This window comes from Oncorhynchus mykiss, chromosome 10, assembly GCF_013265735.2.
Source record: "Oncorhynchus mykiss isolate Arlee chromosome 10, USDA_OmykA_1.1, whole genome shotgun sequence".
NCBI lineage: Eukaryota > Metazoa > Chordata > Actinopteri > Salmoniformes > Salmonidae > Oncorhynchus > Oncorhynchus mykiss.
Genome location: NC_048574.1, coordinates 33,268,900 through 33,295,053, shown reverse-complemented (window position 1 = coordinate 33,295,053; position 26,154 = coordinate 33,268,900). Strand labels below are relative to the sequence as shown.

Sequence of the window (26,154 nt, the reverse complement as noted above, 5' to 3'; positions counted from 1 at the left end):
TCGGCGCCCAAAAATATAGATTTCCGATTGTTATAAAAACTTGAAATCGGCCCTACTTAATCGGCCATTCTGATTAATCGGTCAACCTCTAGTACACAGCGTTGTACAAGATTTTCAGTCGCTTGGAAATTTCTCACATGGAATAGCCTTCATTTCTCAGAACAAGAATAGACTGACGATTTTCAGAAGAAAGTTCTTTGTATCTGGCCATTTTTAGCCTGTAATCGAACCTACAAATGCTGATGCTCCAGATACTCAACTAGTCTAAAGAAGGCCTGTTTTATTGCTTCTTTAATTAGAACAACAGTTTTCAGCTGTGCTAACATAATTGCAAAAGGGTTTTCTAATGATCAATTAGCCTTTTAAAATGATAAACTTGGATTAGCTAACACAACGTGCCATTGGAACACATAAGTGATGGTTGCTGATAATGGGCCTCTGTACGCCTGTGTAGATAGTCCATAAAAAATCTGCCGTTTCCAGCTATAATAGTAATTTACAATATTAACAATGTCTACACTGTATTTATGATCAATTTGATGTTATTTTAATGGACCTAAAATGTGCTTTTCTTTCAAAAACAACATTTCTAATTGACTCCAAACTTTTGAACGGGTATGTATGCATGAATTAAAGGACTACGCGTGTGTTGTTTCAGACGTGATTGACCTGACAGGCGATGACAAGGATGACCTCCAGAGGGCCATCGCTCTCAGCTTGGAGGAGTCCAGCCGGGCCTTCAGGGAGACGGGCATCACTGATGAGGAGCAGGCCATCAGCAGGTAGACTGGGCTCAACACCACCATGTTATTGGCTGGGTTGAGGGGTGAGGAGGGGCATACTGGGAGCTGCAAGGTTTGAGTGGTGAAATGTCAACATAATGCACTTTCAAATCAGATTGAACAAGGCACTGTGCATACTTGCTGATCTTTGTTTTGTTGAGTTGCTAAATGTCAACATTGTGTTTTTTGGGGGTTTTGCACATAATACATGTCCTTTGATTAAAGTGTGTGTATTTTTAAACGTGTTGTGCTCTTTGCAGAGTTCTGGAGGCCAGCATAGCAGAGAACAAGGCAAGCCTAAAGCGGACACACACGGAAGTGTGGAGTGACTCGCCCAATCCCCACGACAGGAAGAGAATGGAGAACTGCCCTGTGGGTCTAAAGAACGTGGGCAACACCTGCTGGTTCAGCGCCGTCATCCAGGTGGAGACTCAACACAAACACACCCCCCATACAACGCAAAGCATCCTATGTCAATGTAATTCATTAGATATATAGGCCCTGTATTTATAATGACATTAGTGTGCTACCGCTCTTGGAGACTCCACTCTACTCTAAAGACTCCCTGGTAGAGGGTTAAGTGAGCTGGATGAGCACTGGATACATTGTCACATGGTCCCTGCCTCTGTGTGTATTGGGTCTCCTTAAGGAGACAGCACAGTCCCACGTTTCAGCTCCTTCTGATCCCAGAATTAGAGATTTACTAAAAGCAGATTATGAAATCAAGTGACAACTCCACTAATCTTTCTTATTTTCTAATCCTTTTATCAAAAGGAATGGAAGTTTGGTTTGTAACTTCGAACTTAGTCACATCACTCTGCTAACATTCTTTTGTAATCCATCATATCAATACAGCTAGCAGTAACAGGGAGATAACAGCCATAGTAAAACCGATGTTGACTACCTCACTATATTGGAGCGTCCATGATCTCTTTTGATATTGAAAACATGTTTAATGCAGGTTGAAGCTAAATGAATGTCACTCAGTAAAACGGACTCGTTTCTCTTTCTCGTCTCCTTGTTTCCAGTCTCTGTTCAACCTGCTGGAGTTCCAGAGGCTGGTGCTACACTACTCCCCTCCTGCCAGAGTCCAGGACCTGCCTCGCAACCAGAAGGTGAACCACCACCACCCATCCAAACAATCCATATCAGCACTCAGCTAGGAGGCTTAGGCCCAAATCCCCCTGACCATTACGTTCCAGAGATAGTGGCACTGGAACACAGGTTAAACCTTTTCTAGGCGACAGCCAGGGAAAGGTCCGGTTAGCTCTCTCCCCTGAGTACTTGACTTGTGTCCTTTGAGACCCATGTCTCCTCAGCTGGACAGCTGTCCTTCCTGTTAGCCTCTGAGGACCTGGCCCTCTGATGAGAGACTCGACATTCTGGGTTGTAAATCAGTGCCCTCACCAAGCAACAGCTCTGTTTGGTTGCAGTGTGATCTGCTCTTGCCTCAGGTTCCATTGGTTCACACTACCCCCTGACTGCCCAGTTGATTCACTACCTCTAGACCTAGCCACAGGGAGGGTGGAGGAAGAGGATTTGATGAAGCACACTGTAGCCCTAGTGGTTCCCTCTCTGACACACCCGACATTGACAATGACCCGTGACTCACACCAGCTCAGCTTAGACTCTCCTCCCTGTCTTTCTGCAACAGCTACAGTCTCTTCTTCGTCCGTTGCTGCAACTGAAATCTTGCTGTCTGCACAGCACCTTTCTCCCAACCGCTTCCCATGGAGCCCTCCTAAGGGTCAATATTTAGCGCACATCCGCTAATCTGGGCTACGCCCCTGCTGCTGTTGCCATATAGCGGCAGTCATTTTGGGGTTTTATTCTCTAGTCCCACTGTCTAATATCCAGAACCAACGGAGGAGGGACTCTTCTAGGGCTTAGGCTCTAATCTGTCGTCAATAGTCGTGACCCTTGCGCTCAAAGTGAGAGCACTTATCCAAGGGTTTATTTTAATTGCTCTGTTTGTCAACGAGGCTCGTCTTCAAAGCAAGGCTTTTCCTTTGCCAGTGTCACATAAGTGTCCCTTTTTTTTTGTCACACGTATGGGCTTGAGCAATGAGTCCTCTGTGCTCTCAACCTGTACCATAATGTAATTAGAACTAGTTCATTCATTGGTAGTAGTTGTGGTGCAGCCAGTCAGTGTCCTGCTGTATGTAGAGCAGTGGAGGACTCCCTCTGCTTGTCACATCTCACGCCAGCTCCAGCTCACAGATTTACTGGGTCAGCTCAGCATCACTAGGCTCCAATAGAAAAGCACATTCCCTTGCATAAACTGGGGAAATACTCCTCTTTCATATTTTGATGGGCACACCATCACCATCATAAAGTCCTGAATTTGAAAAGATTATACTGGGTATAATAGTGTTCTTAATTCAGTCTCCATGGTCTGAAAGATGGTTGACAATAAAACCCTGAAATATGACTATGATTTGGAAACCCGTATTCCCTTCCTCTAGAAGACAGGTTATCATGTTAACTAAGTCCCTCTGTGTGTCTGGTTCCCGGTTGTCGTTCCATAGGAGCACAGAAACCTACCCTTCATGCAGGAGCTTAGGAACTTGTTCTCCCTCATGGTGGGTTCTAAGAGGAAGTACGTGGACCCGTCGTGTGCCGTGGAGATCCTCAAGGACGCCTTCAAGTCCAGCGAGTCTCAGCAGGTAAACATCCTAGCTATCACTCTGTAAAATCTGCTATGATAAACCAATCAACCTTTCCATCAAATGTATTTGTAAAGCCCTTTTTACATCAACAGATGTCACAATGGGTTTTACAGTAGTCCGGCCTTGACCCCCAAAAATTGTAAGCAACAGTACAGTGGACATACAACTTGTAAATTAATTCTAAAGTTTGGGAACCCCTGCACTACGATACCATGGTGCTTGTCTACGGAGCAGCAAGGGGAACTGTCCCTCCCTACCTTCAGGCTCTGCTCAAACCCCCTACATCCTAACCAGAGCACTCCGTTCTGCCACCTCTGCTCTCTTGGCTGTCCCACCCATGTCCTGGCACCCCAATGGTGGAACCAGCTTCCCCCTGATTCTAGGACAGCAGAGTTCCTGCCCTTCTACCGAATATATGACACCCTACCTATGAAGAGTTTCTTATCCCCCAAAACTTAGCAGTGACTTCCTACTAGCACTGACTTTGCTCATCATTTCTTTATTGAGGAGAAATTGGACTACATCTGTGATATGTGGTTGTTCCACCTAGATATCTGAAGATGAATGCATCTTTGTTGTGAATAAGAGCATAGTTAGGGGTCCTTCAGTGTTTTCTTTACCTACATCTGATGGATTATAGTCCCTTCATCAGATGTTTTGGTGCTTCTCATGATACCTTCTGAAGGGTTGATCAGTCCTGACCTGAGCCAGGTGGCTGGTCCACTGCTCCTCCTCCTCGTGCAACAGCCATTGGGCCCGCCTCTTGCGCTACTGCGCTGAACTCTACAAATATACAATGCCTTGCAAAGGTATTCATCCCCCTTGGTGTTTTTCCTATGTTGTTTTATTACAACCTGTAATTTAAATAGATTTTTATTAGAATTTCATGTAATAGACATGCACAAAATAGTCCAAATTGGTGAAGTGAAATGAAAAAAATGACTTTAAAAAAAACTGTTTAAAAAAACTGAAAAGTGGTGCCCCAACCCCTTTGCTATGAAGCCCCTAAATAAGAGCTGGTGCAACCAATTACCTTCAGAAGTAATGAACACAGAACACGTATGTATGTATGTATGTATGTATGTGTGTATATATATATATATATATATATATATATATATACACACACACACACACACACACACACACACACACACACACACACACACACACACACACACACGTGTGTGTGTGTGTGCTATGACTTAAATAAATAAATAACTAAATATATATACCTCTTCTGAAAGGCCCCAGAGTCTACAACACCACTAAGCAAGGGGCACCATGAAGACCAAGGAACTCTCCAAACAGGTCAGGGACAAAGTTCTGGAGAAGTACAGATCAATGTTTGGTTATAAAAAAGATCAAACTTTGAACATCCCACGGAGCACCATTTTAAATCCATTATTAAAAATGGAAAGAATATGGCACCACCACAACAAACCTGCCAAGAGAGGGCCACCCACCAAAACTCATGGACCAGGCAAGGAGGGCATTAATCAGAGAGGCAACAAAGAGACCAAAGATAACCCTGAAGGAGCTGCAAAGCTCCACAGTGGAGATTGGAGTATCTGTCCACAGCACCACTTTAAGCTGTACGCTCCACAGAGCTGGGCTTTACGGAAGAGTGGCCAGAAAAAAGCCATTGCTTAAAGAAAGAAATAAGCAAACACTTTTGGTGTTCGCCAGAAGGCATGTGGGAGACTCCCCAAACATATGGAAGAATCCCAGACCTCAATCCAATTGAGAATCTGTGCTATGACTTAAAGATTTCTGTACACCAGCGGAACCATCCAACTTGAAGGAGCTGGAGCAGTTTTGCCTTGAAGAACGTGCAAAAATCCCAGTGGCTAGATGTGCCAAGCTTATAGAGACATACTCCAAGAGACTTGCAGCTGTAATTGCTGCAAAAGGTGGCTCCACACAGTATTGACTTTTGGGGGGTGAATAGTTGTGCACGCCCAAGTTTTTTTCTGTTTGTTTCACCCCCAAAAAAGATTTTGCCTCTTAAAAGTGGTAGGCATATTGTGTAAATCAAATGATACAACCCCCCAAAAATCTATTTTTATTCCAGGTTGTAAAGGCAACAAAATAGGAAAAATGCTAAGGAGGGTGAATAGTTTTGCAAGCCACTGTAGATATTGGATGGGGATCAGCTCCTGTATGCTAATATGCTGTAATGTAATGTTAATATGACGAATAGTAGATAATTTAAAAAAAAACATGAGCTGGCGCACACCCAAAATAATAGTTTGTGTGGAGGTGCTGACTAATGGTGAATAACCTATTAACTATCAAAATAAAGAATGTCGCACACTCCATGTATAATCTCCAAGAAATGTAATGGGTATTTACCAACGTTTCGGCATCACTGTACCTTCCTCAGGGTAATGTCATGAATACTTGAACCAGGTTATGTAGACACAGTAGTGAGGGGTGTGTCATAATGATTAAGTTCATTTAAATGAATAGTAGTCAGCACCTCCACACAAACTATTATTCTGGGTGTGCGCCAGCTCATGTTTTTTTTAAAATTCTCTACTATTCGTCATATTAACATTACATTACAGCATATTAGCATACAGGAGCTGATCCCCATCCGATATCTACAGTTGCTTGCAAAACTCTTAAGAAAATTGTATATGGCATATTAAATATATTACTCTGTTATCATATAGAAACATAATGGAATATTGTACATCATATTAGCATCAACATACATTATTATTTTATTCTATTTCACATTTCCTATTTCATTTTTGTTACATGTAATCTTTTGGTTCAAGCTTAATATATAATGAACATCATCAACAGGAGGAACATATTAGGTGTACGCTAATAAGCCGTAGAACATTCGGCGTCCGCCCCCCGAAAACCTGATAATGCTGAGCTTATATTTCTGTTCATCAGTCATGTCCGTAGTCCACTCTTCTCTGGTCACTTTGTGTGTCTGAGGTTAGAGAAGGTTTGACCCCAATTAGAGGGCACAACTGACGTCTGTAAGGCACCCTCTGGTCCTTGACTCTGGTGTATACAAATCTACCTCAACAATTACCAAGTCCCTCAGTGTAAGCCCACTTAACCAAGGTTTAAAACATGAAAAGGAGGCTGTTCTGTACATCTGAGATCTAGGCCTTCTGTTCAACAGTGAAGGCAATGTTCTAATGGCTCTTTCTCTGTGTGCTGCCTGTAAGTATTGTTGTAATTGGTCTGTTTCGCTGTGTGCTGCCTGTAAGTATTGTTGTAATTGGTCTGTTTCGCTGTGTGCTGCCTGTAAGTATTGTTGTAATTGGTCTGTTTCGCTGTGTGCTGCCTGTAAGTATTGTTGTAATTGGTCTGTTTCGCTGTGTGTTGCCTGAACAGCAGGATGTGAGTGAGTTCACACACAAGCTGCTAGACTGGCTGGAGGATGCCTTCCAGATGAAGGCCGAGGAGGACCGGTACGACAACACACCTTGCTAACGTCAACACACACACACACACACACACTGTGTAATTCATCCCTTAGGAGACTGGACACATCATGCCTTCTGCGTTTTCATACAGAACATGCATCGTAGTGAATTTAGTAAGCATTTTATGAAAGTCCATTTAAAAAAGAAGCTTGGAGCATTATTCACATGGCTTAGAGGACAAAGCGTCCTCTTCCACCCATTGTGTGTGTCGCACACTGTGACTCACCCTAATGAGTGTGTGTGTTTTGGCTCTGATCTCTCTCTGTTCCCAGAGAGGGTGAGAAGCCAAAGAACCCGATGGTGGAGCTGTTCTATGGCCGGTTCCTGGCTGTTGGTGTTCTCGAAGGTAAGATAGGGAAGCAAGCATGTTAGAACATCCCTGGGTAGGAGGAGAGGTGACGTGAGAGTTAAGTCTCAGCTGTCAGTTTCCTGCTTCGAAGCAGCAGCAAGGAGAGGGAGAGTCCTTGCCCCCGATAATTAAAGGTGACCTTGTTTTAATGAGATGTGGCGCATGTAAAAGCACAGGGCTGCAGAGCATTGATCCTTGAGGACCTTGACGTCTGATTGGAATTTAGCTTATTATGCATGACAATACTGGTCCAGGGCCACTAGACACAAAGCTGGGCCAGCAAGGCAGCTTTTGCTCCTCTCATCCTTAAATGACCTTAATGACACATTTGCATGTCCGCTAACTTCCCCTCTTTGGGTTCTGTTTTTTTGTTGTTGTTGTCAGTCCGTACTCCACTGCTGTAGTCAGTGCAGTGGGTTGGCTAAAGGTTTTTGTTCATTTCGGCTGTTCTTGCACACAACATTTTTCTCTCGAGGCAAGCTGAAGTTCGGAAGCTGAAGTCTAAGCCCCTTCATTGGTGATTGGTCAGCAGTAAGGAATCTTCAATGTAGTATTTATCATTCACCTATGAGACAACTTATTTTTTTGCATATTTTTTTACTTGAGAAATGCTCTTAGATGTAAAACTAAGATCTCCTCAACCAAAACGTAAAAATGTATTTCTTGAGTTATCTTAGATTAATTCAGACTATTTTGAGGAGGTGTATACTGGCTATGGCGTCTCAAGATGGCCGAACAGTACTATTTCCGCAGGTATGGTCAAAGGTATGCGAGCACACTCGTTTGGTTCGCCTAGCCAGGTTTGGCTAGGCGCCAGCCGAACTGAAGCATGCAGCAGTCTTAAGGCTCTGCAGGGGAGCAAGCTGAGCTGTATTTACAGTCAGTTAGTGGATGTGATCTTCCCCTGGGTTCAAGTATTTGTTTTCTGCCTTTTATTGAGCTTGCTTGGTGCAATGAAACCAATGGTAAAGCCCCAGAAAGTATAAACCCTGCCCATCTGGCATACCGAATAGGCTCAATCAAACAAATCCTATTTGAACTCAGGCATGGCTATGATGACTGATGCTGAACTCAACCTGGCTGTAAATTAGTGTGAAATGGGTCTTCTCTCACACACACTTGACCCACTTCCTCGCCATATGGTACACACAGGCTAGGTCCGCACCTCTGAGGAATAATACTGCATAATAGGGCACAACTGCCTCTACCAAATCACAGTGCTTCTTGAATTAGTTGTTGTTGGGCCCAACTGTGGTTATGTGTGGGTGTGTGAGGAATGCTTGTGTTGGTGCATAAATGTTGTTTACGTTTCTGTGCTGCTGCTCCCTTTCCCCACAGGAAAGAAGTTTGAGAACACTGAGATGTTTGGGCAGTACCCCCTGCAGGTGAACGGCTTTAAGGACCTGCATGAGTGTCTGGAGGCGGCCATGATTGAGGGGGAGATCGAGTCCCTGCACTCATCAGCAGAGAACTCTGCCAAGTCTGGACAGGAGGTCAGTGCTGCTGCTCATTAAAAAACAACTAACACTGGAGTTTGGAGTTTTAACTGTAATACATGTGTAATAGGGATAATGAAACTCCAAAACATGTTCCAAACCTATAGTTAGACACACACAAAATGTACAGGCAACAAAATTATACTGGAAGTACCATTACATTTCTGTTCGACAACCAAATATTACCAGTAAAACTGCCCATCTAGGACAACTTAAAAATAGACGGTGCTTGAATAATTCAGGAGATGTGGGGGACTGACTGACTACCTGCCCCAACGCATAGTGCCAACTGTAAAGTTTGGTGGACATGGACATTCTAGAGGATTCTATGCTTCCAACTTTGTGCCAATAGTTTGGGGAAAGACCTTTCCTGTGTCGGTATGACGATGCCCATATGCACAAAGTGATGTCCATACAAAAATGGTTTGTTTCAAGATCGGTGTGGAAGAACTTGACTGGCGTGCACAGAGCTCTGACCTCAACCCCACAGTAGCCTAACATAGCAGGCGTAAAAGAAACACAGAACGGACAAGTAGGCTCGCAATGGATTTTGGTCATTATACTTAATGAGCATAGTTTAGCTCAGAAAACATGTTGAATGTTGGCCTGTTGGAAAGTACAGCTCCTTACTACAGTGGCTTGCAAAAGTATTCACCCCTTTGGCATTTTTCCTATTTTATTACCTTACAACCTGGAATTAAAATAGATTTTGGGGGGAGTTGTAATCATTTGATTTACACAACATGACTACCACTTTGAAGATGCAAAATATGTTTTTATTGTGAAACAAATAAAGACAAAAAAAACGAACTTGAGTGTACATAACTATTCACCCTCCCAAAGTCAATACTTTGTAGAGCCACCTTTTGTAGCAATTACAGCTGCAAGTCTCTTGGGGTATGTCTCTATAAGCTTGACACATCTTGCCACTGGGATTTTTGCCCATTCTTCAAGGTTAAACTGCTCCAGCTCTTTCAAGTTGGATGGGTTCCGCTGGTGTACAGAAATCTTTAAGTCATACCACCGATTCTCAATTGGATTGAGGTCTGGGCTTTGACTGGGACATTCCACGACATTTAAATGTTTCCCTTAAACCACTCGAGTGTTGCTTTAGCAGTATGCTTAGGGTCATTGTCCTGCTGGAAGGTGAACCTCCATCCCAGTCTCAAATCTCTGGAAGGCTGAAACAGGTTTCCCTCAAGAATTTCCCTGTATTTAGCCCCATCCATCATTCTTTCAATTCTGACCAGTTTCCCAGTCCCTGCGATGGAAAAACATGGGATGGTGCTCTCGGGGTGATGGAAGGTGTTGGGTTTGCGCCAGACTGCCTTTTCCTTGATGGCCAAAAAGCTACATTTTAGTCTCATCTGACCAGAGTACCTTCTTCCAAATGTTTGGGGAGTCTCACACATGCCTTTTGGTGAACACAAATTTGTTTTCTTTAAGCAATGGCTTTTTCTGGACACTCTTCCGTAAAGCCCAGCTCTGTGGAGTGTTCTGCCTGAGGTGGTCCTATGGACAGATACTCCAATCTCCGCTGTGGAACTTTGCAGCTCCTTCAGGGTTATCTTTGGTCTCTTTGTTGCCTCTCTGATTAATGCCTTCCTTGTCTGGTTCGTGAGTTTTGGTGGACGGCCCTCTCTTGGCAGGTTTGTTGTGGTGCCATATTCTTTCAATTTTGTAATAGTGCTCCGTGGGATGTTCAACGTTTCTGCTATTTTTTTTTTATAACCCAACCCTGATCTTAATCTGATTTATCTCTAGGGAAATTGCGCAATGTGTGCATTGAGCTCACAGAAAGAAACGGGACAAAATGAAACTCAAATAATTGAACCGACATTGGTCAATTAGTTGTTTAAAATACAAAAAAGAACATTTCGGTTTGTCACTCAGCACTACTAAAGGCACAACAATATTAGTGGAACAGGCATGAGTCATGTAGGAATGCTTTCAAAACACACTGTTCAAGACTACTGATTCCTTTAGTGCCCAATTAAAAATGTTTATGGATACCGCATGACTCATATGATCCATTAGAAACATTTTGGAATTCCTTTCAGCACTGGTTTACCGAACTCCCTCCTGTCTTGACCTTTGAACTGTCAAGATTTGAGTTCAACCAAGCTTTGGGTCGACCTGAGAAGATCCACAGCAAGCTGGAGTTCCCCTCCATGCTGTACATGGACAGGTAAGGAAACATCCAACACACCTACCAGTCCAGCTGTACCTAAGGGAAAATGTATCAATTCAACAGGAGTAAGCAGCTAGATTAACTGTTATTCACATCACATAGCCTAAATAACATTATTTTGGGTTTCCTAGGCCCCTTTCAAATTAAGGGGCTTGAAAAAAGAAAATAAACATTATATTGAGATTTTACATTGAGCATGGGTTGTGGTCCTTTAATCTGGGATACAGGCCCATAGTTTTCCAGGGAACTTATATGATTTCTGTTGTTTTGTCAGGTATATGGACAGGAACCGAGAGATCACCAGGATTAAACGGGAGGAGATCAGGAGACTGAAAGAGCACCTGACTCTACTCCAACAGCGTCTGGAGAGGTGGGCTGGGCTGCTACACACACACACCTCTGTTTACTATTGTAGGTTGATCAACTATCAAAGGGATGGTGTTCATAGATACCATGTCTGTTATGCTTGCAAGTATCTTGCTTTGCTTTTACTCTTTAACTGAAAGATGCGTTCTCATTCTCAGTACGGTTTGTCATCCTCTCTCTGTTCTACTCTCTCTCTCTCTCTCTCTGTGTCCCCAAGGTATCTGAGCTATGGCTCCGGCCCCAAGAGGTTTCCTCTGGCAGATGTCCTGCAGTACGCCATGGAGTTTACTTCCAGTAAGCCAGTCTGCACCTCTCCTGTGGGGGACATTGATACATCAGCACCCCCTGGTGGCACAACAGGGCAACTGCTGCCCGCTTCAAGGCAAGTCATGAAACACAAAGCATGCCACACTCTGTCTCCCTGAGTCAGGATTTAAGTGTGCATGTTTCTGACTTTGCTTTTGTCAGATAATCTGTCTGATTAAGCTGTTGAATTAGTGTGGTTCAGAAGTATTGAGTTGTGGTTTTGACTTATTCACACTCGCCTGACATTACAGCACAGCCGAACAGGGTCCCTCCTCTACCCCTCCAGAGGGTTTGGCCCTCGCCCTGGCTCTCACCCCGGCCCCCTCCACCCAGCAGAGAGTGCCTATCCACAGGCCCTTCACCCAGTCCCGACTGCCCCCTGACCTGCCCATGCACCCGGCCCCACGACACATCACTGAGGAGGAGCTCCGGGTGCTGGAGGGCTGTCTGCACCGTTGGAGGAGTGAGGTGGAGAATGATACCCGCGGTACGTACAGTACCAGTCAAACGTTTGGAGACAACCTACTCATTCAGGGGTTTTTCTTTATTTTTATTATTTTCTACATTGTAGAATAATAGTGAAGACATCAAAAGTATGAAATTGCACATGGAATCATGTCGTAACCCAAAAAGTGTTAAAAATCCAAATGTATTTTATATTTGAAATTCTTCAAAGGAGCCACCCTTTGCCTTGATGACAGCTTTGCACACTTGGCATTCTCTGTTTTGGGTCATTGTCCTGTTGTAAAACAAATGATAGTCCCACTAAGCGCAAACCAGATGGGATAGTGTATCACTGCAGAATGCTGTGGTAGCCATGCTGGTTAAGTGTGCCTTTGAATTCTAAATAAATCACTGACCGTGTCACCAGCAAAGCACCATCACACCACCTCCTCCATGCTTTACGGTGGGAACCACACATGCGGAGATCACCTACCCTGCCTCTCACAAAGACACAGCGGTTGGAACCAAAAATCTCCAATTTGGACTCATCAGATCAAAGGACAGATTTCCACCGGTCTAATGTCCATTGCTCATGTTTCTTGACATTCTTATTGATGTCCTTTAGTAATGGTTTCTTTGCAGCAATTCAACCATGAAGGCCTAATTCACTCAGTCTCCTCTGAAGAGTTGATGTTGAGATGTGTCTGTTACTTGAACTCTGAAGCTTTTATTTCGGCTGCAATCTGAGGTGAAGTTAATTGCCTCATGTCGTAAAGTAATGATGGACTGTCTTTTCTCTAACTATGGACTTGATCTAAATAGAGCTATCTTCTGTATACCACCCCTACCTTGTCACAACACAACTGATTGGTTCAAACACATTTAAGAAGGAAAGAACTTCCACAAATTTAACAAGGCACACCATTTCAGGGGACTACCTCATGAAGCTGATTGAGAGAATGCCAAGACTGAGGAAGATTAGAAAATATGTTTTGATTTAACACTCTTTTTGGTTACTACATGATTCCATATGTGTTATTTCATAATTTTGATGTCTTGACTATTATTCTACAATGTTGAAAATAGTAAAGAAATAAAGAGTACCCTTTGAATGGGGTTTGTCCAAACCTTTGACTGGTACTGTATGTCACCTCTGACCTCATCCAGCCTTGTAAACCCAATATGCTGTATTATACCTCTGTCTCTTATGATCTCATGCACAAAAATGTATGAATTCTAGAGATGGGTTGATTTGTCTTCTCCAGATCTTCAGGGCAGTATATCCAGAATCCACAGGACCACTGAGCTTATGTACTCTGACAAGTCCATGATGCAGGTAAAATGTGCCCTTCCTAAACCTGACAATACACCTTCACACAAATACCATACATTGTCATTGGCTGTAATACAAAAATACCAAATGAATGATGCACTATTATCTTGATTTGAGAACGCTCACATTTTTCCATGACCAGTGTTCACCCCGGAGAGTCACTCATTGTCTCCTGCTGTCTCCCAGGTTCCGTACCGGCTGCATGCGGTGTTGGTGCATGAGGGCCAGGCCAATGCTGGACACTACTGGGCCTACATCTACGACCCCCACCAGTGGTGCTGGATGAAGTACAACGACATCTCAGTCACCAAGTCCTCCTGGGAGGAGCTGGTCAGGGACTCGTTCGGAGGCTATCGCAACGCCAGCGCCTACTGCCTCATGTACATTAACGACAAGAAGCCCTTCCTCATAGAAGGTAGATACTGCTTCTTCTGCTCCTCAATCAGCATTATCCCATATCTTTATTTTGACCTTGCTTTTCTTGTGGTGTACTTCAGCTTTGATTTCTTCTTTCTTGTGATCATCATTAAATATGACCACTGTCCTCAGAGTATATGATGAGGACATGCCATGTGCAAGGTAGTTAGTTATTGTTAGGCTCTGTTTATGCTGCAACTTGGACAGGATGTTCATATACCGCAAACCACTATTATAAACTGGTTACCAATGTAATTAGAGCAGTAAAAATAAATATTTTGTCATACCTGTCAGCCAATCAGCATTCAGTGCTCTAACCACCCAGTTTATAAATTCCCATATTGACTATCTGTTTGTCTGGTTGTGTGTGCAGAGGAGTTTAATAAGGAGACGGGCCAGATGCTGAGTGGTCTGGATAAGCTCCCCCCAGACCTGAAGGCCTACGTGAAGGAGGACAACGGCCTGTTTGACAAGGAGATGGAGGAGTGGAACACACTGCAGGCACGCAAGGCTCAGCAAGAGAAGCTGGCCCTGGCTGTGGCCACCGCCGCAGTAGCAGAAACGACAGCAACAACGACATCCTCTCAGCCTATGAGTACAGAGCCCAGTACACCAGACAACTCAGGTGAGGGCCAAGGCATGGTCACATATTCCATTGATACACTTCTGAGCTGAGCGGTGCTGACTAGTGAAGAGAAGGTCGGCTCTTTTTACTAACTCAGATCTTTTCAACTCTTTGTCAAAAAAGCGAATCCTTCGACTCCTTTTGTTCATTTGATTCCGTAATGCTCTGAGCACGCAGGACCCCCGCTACCAGCAAACAATTAACTAAAAACTCAATAGAATCCGGTTTCTACGTAGGAACTGACTAATATAGGATTTTTGGGTCCGATACCAATTTTAGGGAGGCAACAGTCACCGATTACCGATATGTTTTTGTTTAGAGATGTTGTGCTCCAAATTGAGCTATTAACTAAATATTAAAATGATAATTATTTTATACAACATGAATTAACATTTTATTGGTGGTTTACATTATAACCACCAAAAAGCAACTTTATCCTCTATGAATAAGAAAGTATATACAAAACCCTTGTTCAGTTTACCTTCTTAGGTACAACTTAAAGATGCACAATACAGAAATCACTCCGCCATTTCCTGGTTGCTAAAATTCTAATAGTTCGCCTAATTTCAATTTGTGACCAAGCAAGTATAGTGTAGAGAATCATTGTACCATCTAAACCGCTTTGAAATATATTTTCCATAACCAAAAATATTGCGTTTTCAGCTGTTTGTAGTTGGTGTACAAAACCGAATGTAAAAAAACAATAAAATACTTCAGCTGTGGAAGCAGAGTTGCTTTCAATTAGTGACAGATCTATAACTCACATTTCTATGTGAATTTGGTTGGTCGCCCAAAATGTGACATATTGCAGCTTTAAAGATTTGTATATCTATGGCAGTGGATAAATATGCAGAAGTGTTTATGCTGAAACACCACAAGCACACCAATAAACCAGAAGGGCTGAATTAATTAAACTTTAGCTCACAGTAAATATGAAACTGTACGTTTCACAAGTTCACAAACTCTGCAGGGAAATGCAGTAGCATGCAGTTTGCAAAGACACCACTAGATGTCAGCACTTGTATTGAGTAGATTCAATATAGTGCTTTTCAACAGTCAAAGGTCATGTAAAGAAACACTTTATGGCAAGCATGCTTATGCAAGCACTTGCTAGCTGTTTATTATGAAAATGTTTTCTTACTGAAACCATAATCTAAATTACTTTTTTATGCAGTACAAAATGTATTGGCTATATATTTCAACTGGCATGCGCTGGGGACTGAAATGTTCATGCAGGAAAATACACTTGCCTCAATGGTTTTAGTCACAAACGTTCTAACTATCTAGCTAACAATCGTATCTCATCATGAATGCAAGCACATGGCCCGAATGATAGATCTGCGCCAACTGTCTTGTTTTTTTGTAGACTGCAAATTTCGGAAAACTAACTGCATTTTAATGAGCAAGCCCTCCTTCATGTCCTTTCTTTTGTAAGTTGGTATAGAATCAGCATGATCCCCTCTGTCGAATACGCTTGGACCTTCTTTTTTTGTTTTGTTAACACACACGTCCCCAATAAAGAAAATGAGAATTAGAAACGGGTTCAGCCCCTGGTTCGACCGTGATCTGGCAGAGTTATTCCACCTCAAGAATTCCATTTGGCGAAAGGCTCGGTACACGCATACTGGAGGGCTGCCTCGTTCAGATAAATTAGAAATGAGTGCACTCAGGCAATCCGGAAGGCCAAACAAAGTTAGTTTCTTTAAGGAGCCGTTCTCTCTCTGTGGGTCTAACCCTAAGCAGTTCTGGAAAAAGGTTAAAGACCTAGAGAATAAACCCTCCTCACCACAGCTGCCCATGTCCCCTAATGTTGATGTGGTTGTTACTGACAAGAAGCACATGGCTGAGCTTTTTAATCACCACTTCATTAAGTCAGGATTCCTATTTGACTCAGCCATGCCTCCTTGACGATCCAACATTTCCTCATCTCCCACCCCTTCTAATGCAACTAGCCCCAGTGCTCCTCCGTCCTTTAAAAAATAATAATTCTGAACTGCCTCTTGAGATGGTTTAACTTATAAAATGGCAGCATATCTACTGTGGAGAGACCAGAACAACAGAATTCCTCAGAGAATAATTTGAGACCGGTTGAATCCTGTGAGTTTTATGATAACGATGAGTTTTCAAGGAGATACCGCTTCTTCAACGACTCTGTAATGCAACTGGAAAGAAAGAGTGGACCAACCGTTAAGCATGGGAGTGATAGGAACAAGGCTGTACCCCCACTACTTCAGCTTCTGGTGGCCCTACAGTTCTATGCAACGAGATGTTTCCAGATTGTGATCTTTTTTTGGATGGGGACTCCACAAGTCAACCCTCGGCAGGATTGTAGTCAGTGTCCAGTGCTATGAAGAATCAGTACATGAGGTTCAATCCTACAGAGGAAACACCAGCTGGATTTTACTGGAGAGCTAGATTCCCGGGTGTACTAGGGACAACAGACTACACACATTCCTATTTGCAGTAGCTCTTTTGGTAAATTCAGGACCTCAATCTGCAGTAGATTTCTCTCTCTCTCCAGCTCCAAAACATCAATATGAGCTTGGTTCATGTCAGTTCTGGGGCGTTTGCTTGGTTTGTCTGGTGTTTTTGCTGCTTGTGCAAGATCCAGGCACTGCTGTTTCTCTACAACACAGGGTGTCAGCTCAACTAAAAGAAATAAAGAAAATGAACTCATTATTAGTAGGCTATTTATGTGCCATTTTGTACAACAAGGCTGGGCTTATGATATGCCCAGCCTTGGTACGAATGATGATGTTATGCAACATGCTGTAACGAGCCTGACAACAGTAACATTGTAGTGAAGTAGTGTTAACATGCATTATAGTCATTGATATTTACCAGTTACTTATGCTTACTAAATATTGGTGGGTCGAGTTGTTCATCATCATCAGGGGTTAAGGAGAGAGGCAAACTGCTGGGGAATTATCTTGCATATCTTCTGGGTGATGGGATCAATTCCCCTGGATGGGTGCCCCCCTCCGGTCTGAAATAGCTCCTCTCCTCTGCCACACCCTTTTTGGCTTTGGCTCTTAAGTTTTTCCAGCACTCCTTCATCCGATTTGGGTCCCCCTTCTCTTTAATCCGTGTCGATCCGTTGAATCTGTCACATAATATGGCCCAGGTGTCTTCCTTCTTTTTGACAGCCGTGTTTGTCTTTTTATCCTCCCCTCCTGTACGTTACTAAATTCCTCCATCAGCTCGGACAGGGTTTTTTTTTTTCGTAAGGGGAGAAATGTTGTTCTTTGACGTGCCATGATCAGGTGGCTAGTGGACAAATAAAAAATCATGTTTTTGCCATGTCTATAATAAGTTCTATTTTATGCCTGCAAGCTTGGTTTATAAACTAGCTAACGTTAGCTAATTCATTCGTTTTCTGTTTAGTACTTGCAAATAACGGATTTTATTTCAAATCAGCCAACCATGACAACCTTTCACGATGGAGTTTCAGTAGCTCTACATAGTTCTTATTTCATCAAGGGACAGCAACTTTGGCCTCATTTTTAAGTAGGCTACTTCGTTTCAACTCACGAAATACCTCATATATTGGTGTAACATGTCACGAATCATAGTTTAAAAACATTCATCTGGATCAGTAAATCTATGATTTTAAATTAAGTGGTGCAGCACATATCTGCTTAATTATAAACCTAGATTTACAAAACCTAGATTAGCTCTAATCCTAGATTAATTTAAACCATGTTGGTGCAACCCACCCTAAATGTCCTAAATTGTCACAATTGCCCTTGATTCTAAGCAATGTTGTGGTGCTATTTTTATTGACTTGGCCAAAGCTTTTGATACGGTAGACCATTCCATTCTTGTGGGCCAGATAAGGAGTATTGGTGTCTCTGAGGGGTCATTGGCCTGGTTTGCTAACTACCTCAAAGAGTGCAGTGTATAAATTCAGAACATCTGCTGTCTCAGCCACTGCCTGTCACCAAAGGAGTACCCCAGGGCTCGATCTTAGGCCCCACGCTCTTCTCAATTTACATCAACAGCATTGCTCAGGCAGTAGGAAGCTCTCTCATCCATTTCTATGCAGCTGATGGTCTTATACTCAGCTGGCCCCTGCTCGGATTTAGTGTTAAACGCTCTACAACAAAGCTTTCTTAGTGTCCAACAAGCTTTCTTTGTCCTTAACCTTGTTCTGAACACCTCTAAAATGATGATCATGTGGTTTGGTAAGAATGCCCCTCTCCCCACCGGTGTGATTACTACATCTGAGAGTTGAGCTTGATGTAGTCACCTCATACAAGTTCTTGGGAGTATGGCTAGATGGTGCACTGTCCTTCTCTCAGCACATATCAAAGCTGCAGGCTAAGGTTAAATCTAGACTTGGTTTCCTCTCGTAATCTCTCCTCTTTCAACCCAGCTGCCAAACTAACCCTGATTCAGATGACCATCCTACCCATGCTAGATTACGGAGATGTAATTTATAGATCGACTGGTAAGGGTGCTCTCGAATGGCTAGATGTTCTTTACCGTTCGGCCGTCAGATTTTCCACCAATGCCACTTATAGGACACATCACTGCACTCTATACTCTTCTCTAAACTGGTCATCTCTGTATACCCTTTGCAAGACCCACTGCTTGATGCTTATTTATAAAATCCTCTTAGGCCTCACTCCCCCCTATCTGAGATGTCTACTGCAGCCCTCATCCTCCACTTACAACACCCGCTCTGCCAGTCACATTCTGTTAAAGGTCCCCACAGCTCACACATCCCTGGGTCGCTCCTCTTTTCAGTTCGCTGTAGCTAGCGACTGGAACGAACTGCAAAAAACACTCAAACTGGACAGTTTATCGCCATCTCTTCATTCAAATACTCAATCATGGACACTCTTACTGACAGTTGTGGCTGCTTCGCGTGATGTATTGTTGTTTCTACCTTCTGTGTGCGGTTGTCTGTGTCCAATAATGTTTGTACCATGCCTTGTGCTGCTGCCGTGTTGTTGCTACTATGTTGTTATCATGTTGTGTTGCTACCATGCTGTGTTGTCTTAGGCCTCTCTTTATGTAGTGATGTGGTGTCTCTCTTGTCATGATTTGTGTTTTGTCCTATATATATTTTTTTAAATCCCTGTCCCCGCAGGAAGCCTTTTGCCTCTTGGTAGGCCGTCATTGTAAATAAGCATTTGTTCTTATCTGACTTGCCTAGTTAAATAAATAAAATAATAATAAATCAACCGTGCCTATACAAGCTATTGACATGTTGAGGGTTGACTTTTGTCTGACTTCTGCCGTTATGATAATTCCAAGGGAACCGTGTCGGACTCCAGACATCATTAATATTTGGACATGGACATGATTAAATGGCTATATTCTTTGTTCTCTCTGTTTATCATTACAGTAAGCTAGCTACCGATATATCAATGATCTAAATTGCTTAGTTATACAGTATCAGTCAAAGGTTTGGACACGTACTCATTCCAGGGTTTTTTCTTTATTTGACTATTTTCTACATTGTAGAATAATCCATTTTGAATTCAGGCTGTAACACATTGTGGAATATGTCAAGGGGTATTAATACTTTCTGAAGGCACTGTAAATTATTGTGCAACATGGGTAAGCTCTGGCTACTGTCTTTCAGCTCTAATTTAAAAAAATAAATAAATACATGTTTACTGGTGTGGGCGTTTTTAAAACCAAATTTGAAATATATGTTTTAATAGACCAACGTATCACCTATCACACCATATAAAGGAACAACCTAATCATTTTTTCAGAAAATGTAAATGACTGGATTTATGTCAACTCCATCAGACATAAAATACATTCATTTTTATAATTATTGATTGTTTAGATTATTCAAATATATAATACAAATCTCAATTTTATTTCACTATTAAATTATTAATAGCCCAGGGTTAATTTTGTTAGAATATAAAACATCTATAATGCAAACATTATCCCTTAGGTCTAGCACAGCAAATACTTCAATTGTTTAAGCATATGTTGCAGAACAGTGATTACAATATGTTTTTCAGAATATTCACAAAAACATTTATCTGAAGGGGGTTAGCAATCAGTGATGGAGTTGACGACACTCAAAACAAACATATATTTTTGTCTCAATAAAAACAAATATACCCAATAAAAACAAATATTCTGTCAGATCTTTCAGTACTCTGACAGAGTTTAAATCTTACGGAGTTGTTATTTTACAGAGTTGACCAATTCTAATAAAATAAAAAATCTTCATTCAGTTGTTACACACGGTAGCAATTTAGTTTTCCCTCGGTTGCTTTATGATTCCTGGTTTAATTTAGGAATTTAGACAAATTTGACAGAACACATCTTTTAGGAATCAAAGTTTTGAGAGAAGTATATTTAAAGTAACAGAGGGCTATTGCAAGAAACTACATATGATAATTGTTAAATGAATATACATTTTTAGCCTTTTTATTGGAAACTGGGATGCTTTGCTCCTGACAAGGGCATTTCCAGGCATAGAGCCGGCATGGACGTTTATAGTATTGAGAATATCCAAAACAAATATTTCCCTTAAATGTACATTTTTAAGCTCAATTAATGAAAAAAAAACGAAACAATATTCTATAAAAATTAAGCTTCCCTGCCGGGCAAGGATTGTCCCGACTTCCTGAGAATCCTTGAGCTAATTTCCTGCTATTCTACAAATTTTGCCCTGAGGCCGAGGGAAATCTTAAAATTTTAAAGCTAATTTCCTGTAATTCTGACTTGTTACTATAGTATCTATTGAGGCCTAACATCCAAGGGGACCCCCCCCCCCCCCCAAAGATAAACATTTCGGGAGGTGTGGGCTGCAGGAGGTTGTGCTACGCCCGTACTAAACGTCTTTTTTTTCTCTATACTGCATGCAGCATGATCTATTTTCATGCACGCACATATGATAGATAGTTGGTCGGAGCATGTCTCCGGAGCTGCTCAGCCTGAGGAGCACGTATTAATCCTACTGTATTCATGGGGGCCAGCAGATCAAATGGACAACTAAAGTCCTGAAAAATATGAATAATGACTGACCAGTCAGTAAAAAGAGTTGTTCAATAAGAACCAATAATTTGCGAACTGCACATCACTAGTGCTGGCCTAGTTACACATCCACCATAGTTTATGGAAGTGTAAAAATAACATTTCCAGACCAGCATAGTTTGGGCGTGGTGCAGATCGGCACAACAGTATAAAAATGATATTAGACAGACTAGATTTTGCTTGCCTGTAGTAGTGTATCTCATGTTGGTTGTTGGTTTGTGTGTGGTTCCTCCAGCTCCACAGCAGGACCCAGAGTACATGGAGCAGCCGTCCCCCACAGACTACTCCAGGCACTTGCAGGAGGACACCGAGAGGGCCATCTCCAAAGCTGCAGCCGAGCAGCAGGAGGAGAGGAGCCCTGAGGGACTGCTTACTGCAGTAAGACCATATAGCACAGCACATAACACACACACACACACACACATACTCCACCTCTTGCACACACACGCTATACAACTGCTCCTTCTACGCTCACTTCAAAGAACCACGTAGGCCTACCACTCAACCCCAGTAAAGTTATTTTCATCCTTTTTTCTCTTTCTGTTTAACTTCGCCCTCCATGCTTCTTTCTTTCCCCTTTTCTTTCCCCTTCTCCTCTCCTTTTTCTTTCTAGCTCTCTCCACAGTCCTGTGGGGAGAGTGTCTCCCCACGCCTTCCCCCCCAGCCTGAGATCAAGGTGAACCCTGAAACCCCTCTCGTGCCTCCGTCTGACCCCCCTGTGAAGGATAAGCCCCCTGCCCACCGTATTGTAGAGGTGGCCATCCCCCAGGTGGGAAGCTTTGTTGTCGGGGGGGGGGGGGTAACAAGTGATGAGGTAGCGCTCGACACTCCTCTCACTCAGCGGACTTATTTGGTGTGCTAAAAAGTATCTTGCCTGTTGGTGATGTTCTCCTCTTGGCTCTCCTACAGGCTTTTCACACCTGAGTAAATCTTAATTCAGAGCAGTTTTCAAATCAGAGTCATGGTCAGCTCAGGGCAAGTCACTGTTGCCATTTTCAACCAAACCTCTTGGCAGACCAAGATAGGGTGCTATAGTAGACTACAGCTAGTGTACTACCCTAGACGATGAAACTAGCCTTGGGCTAGCTATAAAAAGAGGGTGTGAAAAGCCTATCCCTGTTAAGACTACTTGCATCTTGCAACAGATGCACTCTACTCTACACAGAGATATTTGGACAGAAACTTCACCTAAACAGCGACTCAATTGCCTAGAGTGTTTATTTTTGCTGCTGAGAAATAAACAGCATCTCAGGAGCAAATATTAAATGTAATTTGCGCAGTTATATCTTACTGTTTCTAACATCCTTTTTGGTTCATACAAATAGGTATCATATAAAACCCTTTGGGATGGAAAAATACAAGCTTAATGTAACTGCATCGTCTCACTGCTCCTATCAATAAATTAGTTGGTTTTGCTTGGTTTGTCATTTTCAAGAGAGTGTTGTCAAAGTGCTGTAGTAGAATCAATGTTTAATTTCTATGCCCTTAAATAGACCAAAGACTGTCTGCTTGCTATACCACACTAGGACTGTATAGGGCTGTCGATAGAGACTCTTTACCATAAGGACCTCAACTTTCACAGGGCTGCCTTTCACAGAGACTCGTTCACATGGCAACTTATTTTAAATCATCCATTGTGTCCTTCACATGACGAGCTGTGTGTCTACCTCACATTAGTAGAATGACTCTAACATACAGTACCAGTCAAAAGTTTGGACACACCTACTCATTCAAGGGTTTTTCTTTATTTTTTACTATTGTCTACATTGTATAATAATAGTGGAGACATCAAAACGATGAAATAACAGACATGGATTCATGTAGTAAACAAAAAAGTGTTAGAATATATATTTTGATTTGTTTAAGTCGCCACCCTTTGCCTTGATGACAGCTTTGCACAATCTTGGCATTCTCTCAACCAGCTTCACCTGGAATGCTTTTCCCAACTGTCTTGAAGGAGTTCCCACATATGCTGAGTACTTGTTGGCTGCTTTTCCTTCACTCTGTGGACCAACTCATTCCAAACCATCTCAATTGGGTTGAGGTCGGGTGATTGTGGAGGCCAGGTAATCTGATGCAGAACTCCATCACTCTCCTTGGTCAAATATAAAATAACACTTTGTTTTGGTTACTACATGATTCCATGTGTTATTTCACTGTTTTGGTGTCTTCACTATTATTCTACAATGTAGAAAACAGTAAAAAACAAAACATTAGAAAAGAATGAGTAGGTGTGTCAGAACTTTTGACTGTATGCAAATAGCCCGTATACAGTCTGGAGGTGTGTTGGGTCATTTGTCCTGTTGAAAAACATGTATCACTAAGTGCAATCCAGATCGGATGGCTTATCGCTGCAGAATGCTGTGGTAGCCATGCGGGTTAAGTGTGCCTTGAATTATAAATAAATCACAGACAGTGTCACCAGCAACGCACCCCCAAACCATCACACCACCACCTCCATGCTTCACGGTGGGAACCACACATGCGGAGATCATCTATTCACCTACTCTGTGTCTCACAAAGACACAGCGGTTGGAACCAAAAATCTCAAATTTGGACTCATCAGACCAAAGGACAGATTTCCACCGCTCCATTGCTCATATTTCTTGGCCCAAGCAAGAATCTTCTTCTTATTAGTGTCCTTTAGTAGTGGTTTCTTTGCAGCAATTTGACCATGAAGGCCTGATTCAAGCAGTCTCCTCTGAAGAGTTGATGTTGCGATGTGTCTGTTACTTGAACTCTGTGAAGCATTTATTTGGGCTGCAATCTGAGGTGCAGTTAACGCTATTGAACTCTGGGTCTTCCATTCCTGTGGCGGTCCTTATGAGATCCAGTTTCATAACGCTTAATGGTTTTTGTGACTGCACTTGAAACTTTCAAAGTTCTTGAAATTTTCCTTATTGACTGACCTTCATGTTTTAAAGTAATGATGGACTGTTTCACTTTGCTTCTTTGGCAAAGAGAAACGTTGTTTGCACGACTCGAACACCATTAAGTTTGCCGATGACACAAGTGGTAAGGTGGGTCACCGACAATGATGAGACAGCCTATAAGGAGGAGGTCAGAGACCTGACCGTGTGGCTCAAGGACAACAACGTCTCCTTCAACGTGATCAAGACAACGTAGAAGATTGTGGACTACAAAAAAAGGAGGACCGAGCACGCCCCCATTCTCATCGACGGGGCTGCAGTGGAGCAGGTTGAGAGATTCAAGTTCCTTGGTGTCTACATCATTAACAAAATAACATGGTCCAAGCACACCAAGACAGTTGTGAAGAGGGCACGGCAAAACCTATTCCCCCTCAGGAGACTGAAAAGATTTGGCATGGGTCCTCAGATCCTCAAAAGATTTTACAGCTGCACCATCAAGAGCACTGACTGACTGACTGATTGCATCACTGTCTGGTATGGCAACTGCTCGGCCTCCGACCACAAGGCACTACAGAGGGTAGTGCGTACGGCCCAGTACATCACCGGGGCCAAGCTTCCTGCCATTCAGGACTTCTATATCAGGTTGTGTCAGAGGAAGGCCCTAAAAATTGTCAGACTCCAGCCACCTAAGTCCTATACTGTTGTCTCTTCTACCGTGTGGTACCAGAGCGCCAAGTCTAGGTCCAAGAGGCTTCTGAACAGCTTCTACCACCAAGCCATAAGACTACTGAACATACAATCAAATGGTTCCCCAGACTATTCGCATAACCCCCCCCCCCCCCCCTATCTTCTGTAAATCAGTCCTACCTTGTCACAACACAACTAATTGGCTCAAACGAATTAAGAAGGATAGAAATTCCACAAATTAACTTTTAACAAGGCACATCTGTCAATAGAAATGCATTTTAGGTGACTACCTCATGAAGCTGGTTTAGAGCAGTGTGTGCAAAGCTGTCATCAAGGCAAAGGGTGGCTACTTTGAGGAATCTCAAATATAAAATAACACTTTGTTTTGGTTACTACATGATTCCATGTGTTATTTCACTGTTTTGGTGTCTTCACTATTATTCTACAATGTAGAAAACAGTAAAAAAAAACTAAAAATTAGAAAAGAATGAGTAGGTGTGTCAGAACTTTTGACTGTATGCATTGTCTGCTGACTGATGTATGGTAGTTCTCACATAGTGCTGTACCAGAAAAGGGTATTATTTTGGGGGTTTGCTGGGCTCGTTAAATTTTAAGGGGATCTATTTTCTACTATTGTAACATGCTTCCACTCCTTGGGTACTGCAGGCCATGATGACTCCAAACATGCAGGGTATTATAATGTCCATTGGCAAAGCAAGGACTGTGTTTGAAAAGCTTGGGCCTGAAGCGGCCTTCTTCAAGGTACATTCCGATCTCATTTCTCTTTCACACCTTTATTCACTCCTTCTGTGATGCTGTACTTCTACTGCCTCTCAACAACCATCCTCCCATCCCGTTTTACCTAGCATTTCACTAGTTCTGTCTTTTTGAGTCAGTTGTTCTCATCAAAAGCATCCTACAGAAATTGGACTTGGTGTCACATGGACAATGAGGTTCATTTGAACAAAGAGAACTTGAATCAACTCTTTGAGTTTTGTTTACAAGGATGAGGAGGATGATGATGATCTTGACAACTCTTACGTGGAGACGATGGTTTTGTCTTCTGCTGCTACAGATGTTCATCAATGTTCTAATCTAGGCCTACTCTGAAGTTCTAATGCTAGTTTGGCCTATCAAAGTCCATTCACCC

The 26,154-nt window shown here is 42.5% G+C and overlaps 1 protein-coding gene across 5 annotated transcripts in view; it reads left to right on the top strand.

The window, feature by feature from the left end:
• LOC110533674 (ubiquitin carboxyl-terminal hydrolase 25) overlaps positions 1-26,154 on the top strand; it is a 60,328-nt gene that overhangs the window by 23,218 nt on the left and 10,956 nt on the right. For 2 of the 5 annotated variants that reach the window (XM_021618114.2, XM_021618111.2), the window contains 17 exons: positions 659-782; positions 1,043-1,205; positions 1,811-1,897; positions 3,311-3,448; positions 6,815-6,891; positions 7,179-7,252; positions 8,594-8,748; positions 10,812-10,939; positions 11,217-11,312; positions 11,526-11,690; positions 11,866-12,101; positions 13,324-13,394; positions 13,578-13,806; positions 14,182-14,433; positions 21,683-21,825; positions 22,061-22,216; positions 25,671-25,766. In XM_021618114.2, the coding sequence (XP_021473789.1) occupies positions 659-782; positions 1,043-1,205; positions 1,811-1,897; positions 3,311-3,448; positions 6,815-6,891; positions 7,179-7,252; positions 8,594-8,748; positions 10,812-10,939; positions 11,217-11,312; positions 11,526-11,690; positions 11,866-12,101; positions 13,324-13,394; positions 13,578-13,806; positions 14,182-14,433; positions 21,683-21,825; positions 22,061-22,216; positions 25,671-25,766 (2,390 nt within the window). The remainder of the gene's footprint in view (positions 1-658; positions 783-1,042; positions 1,206-1,810; positions 1,898-3,310; positions 3,449-6,814; positions 6,892-7,178; positions 7,253-8,593; positions 8,749-10,811; positions 10,940-11,216; positions 11,313-11,525; positions 11,691-11,865; positions 12,102-13,323; positions 13,395-13,577; positions 13,807-14,181; positions 14,434-21,682; positions 21,826-22,060; positions 22,217-25,670; positions 25,767-26,154) is intronic. The other 3 variants (XM_021618112.2, XM_021618115.2, XM_021618117.2) reach the window with 3 other exon arrangements.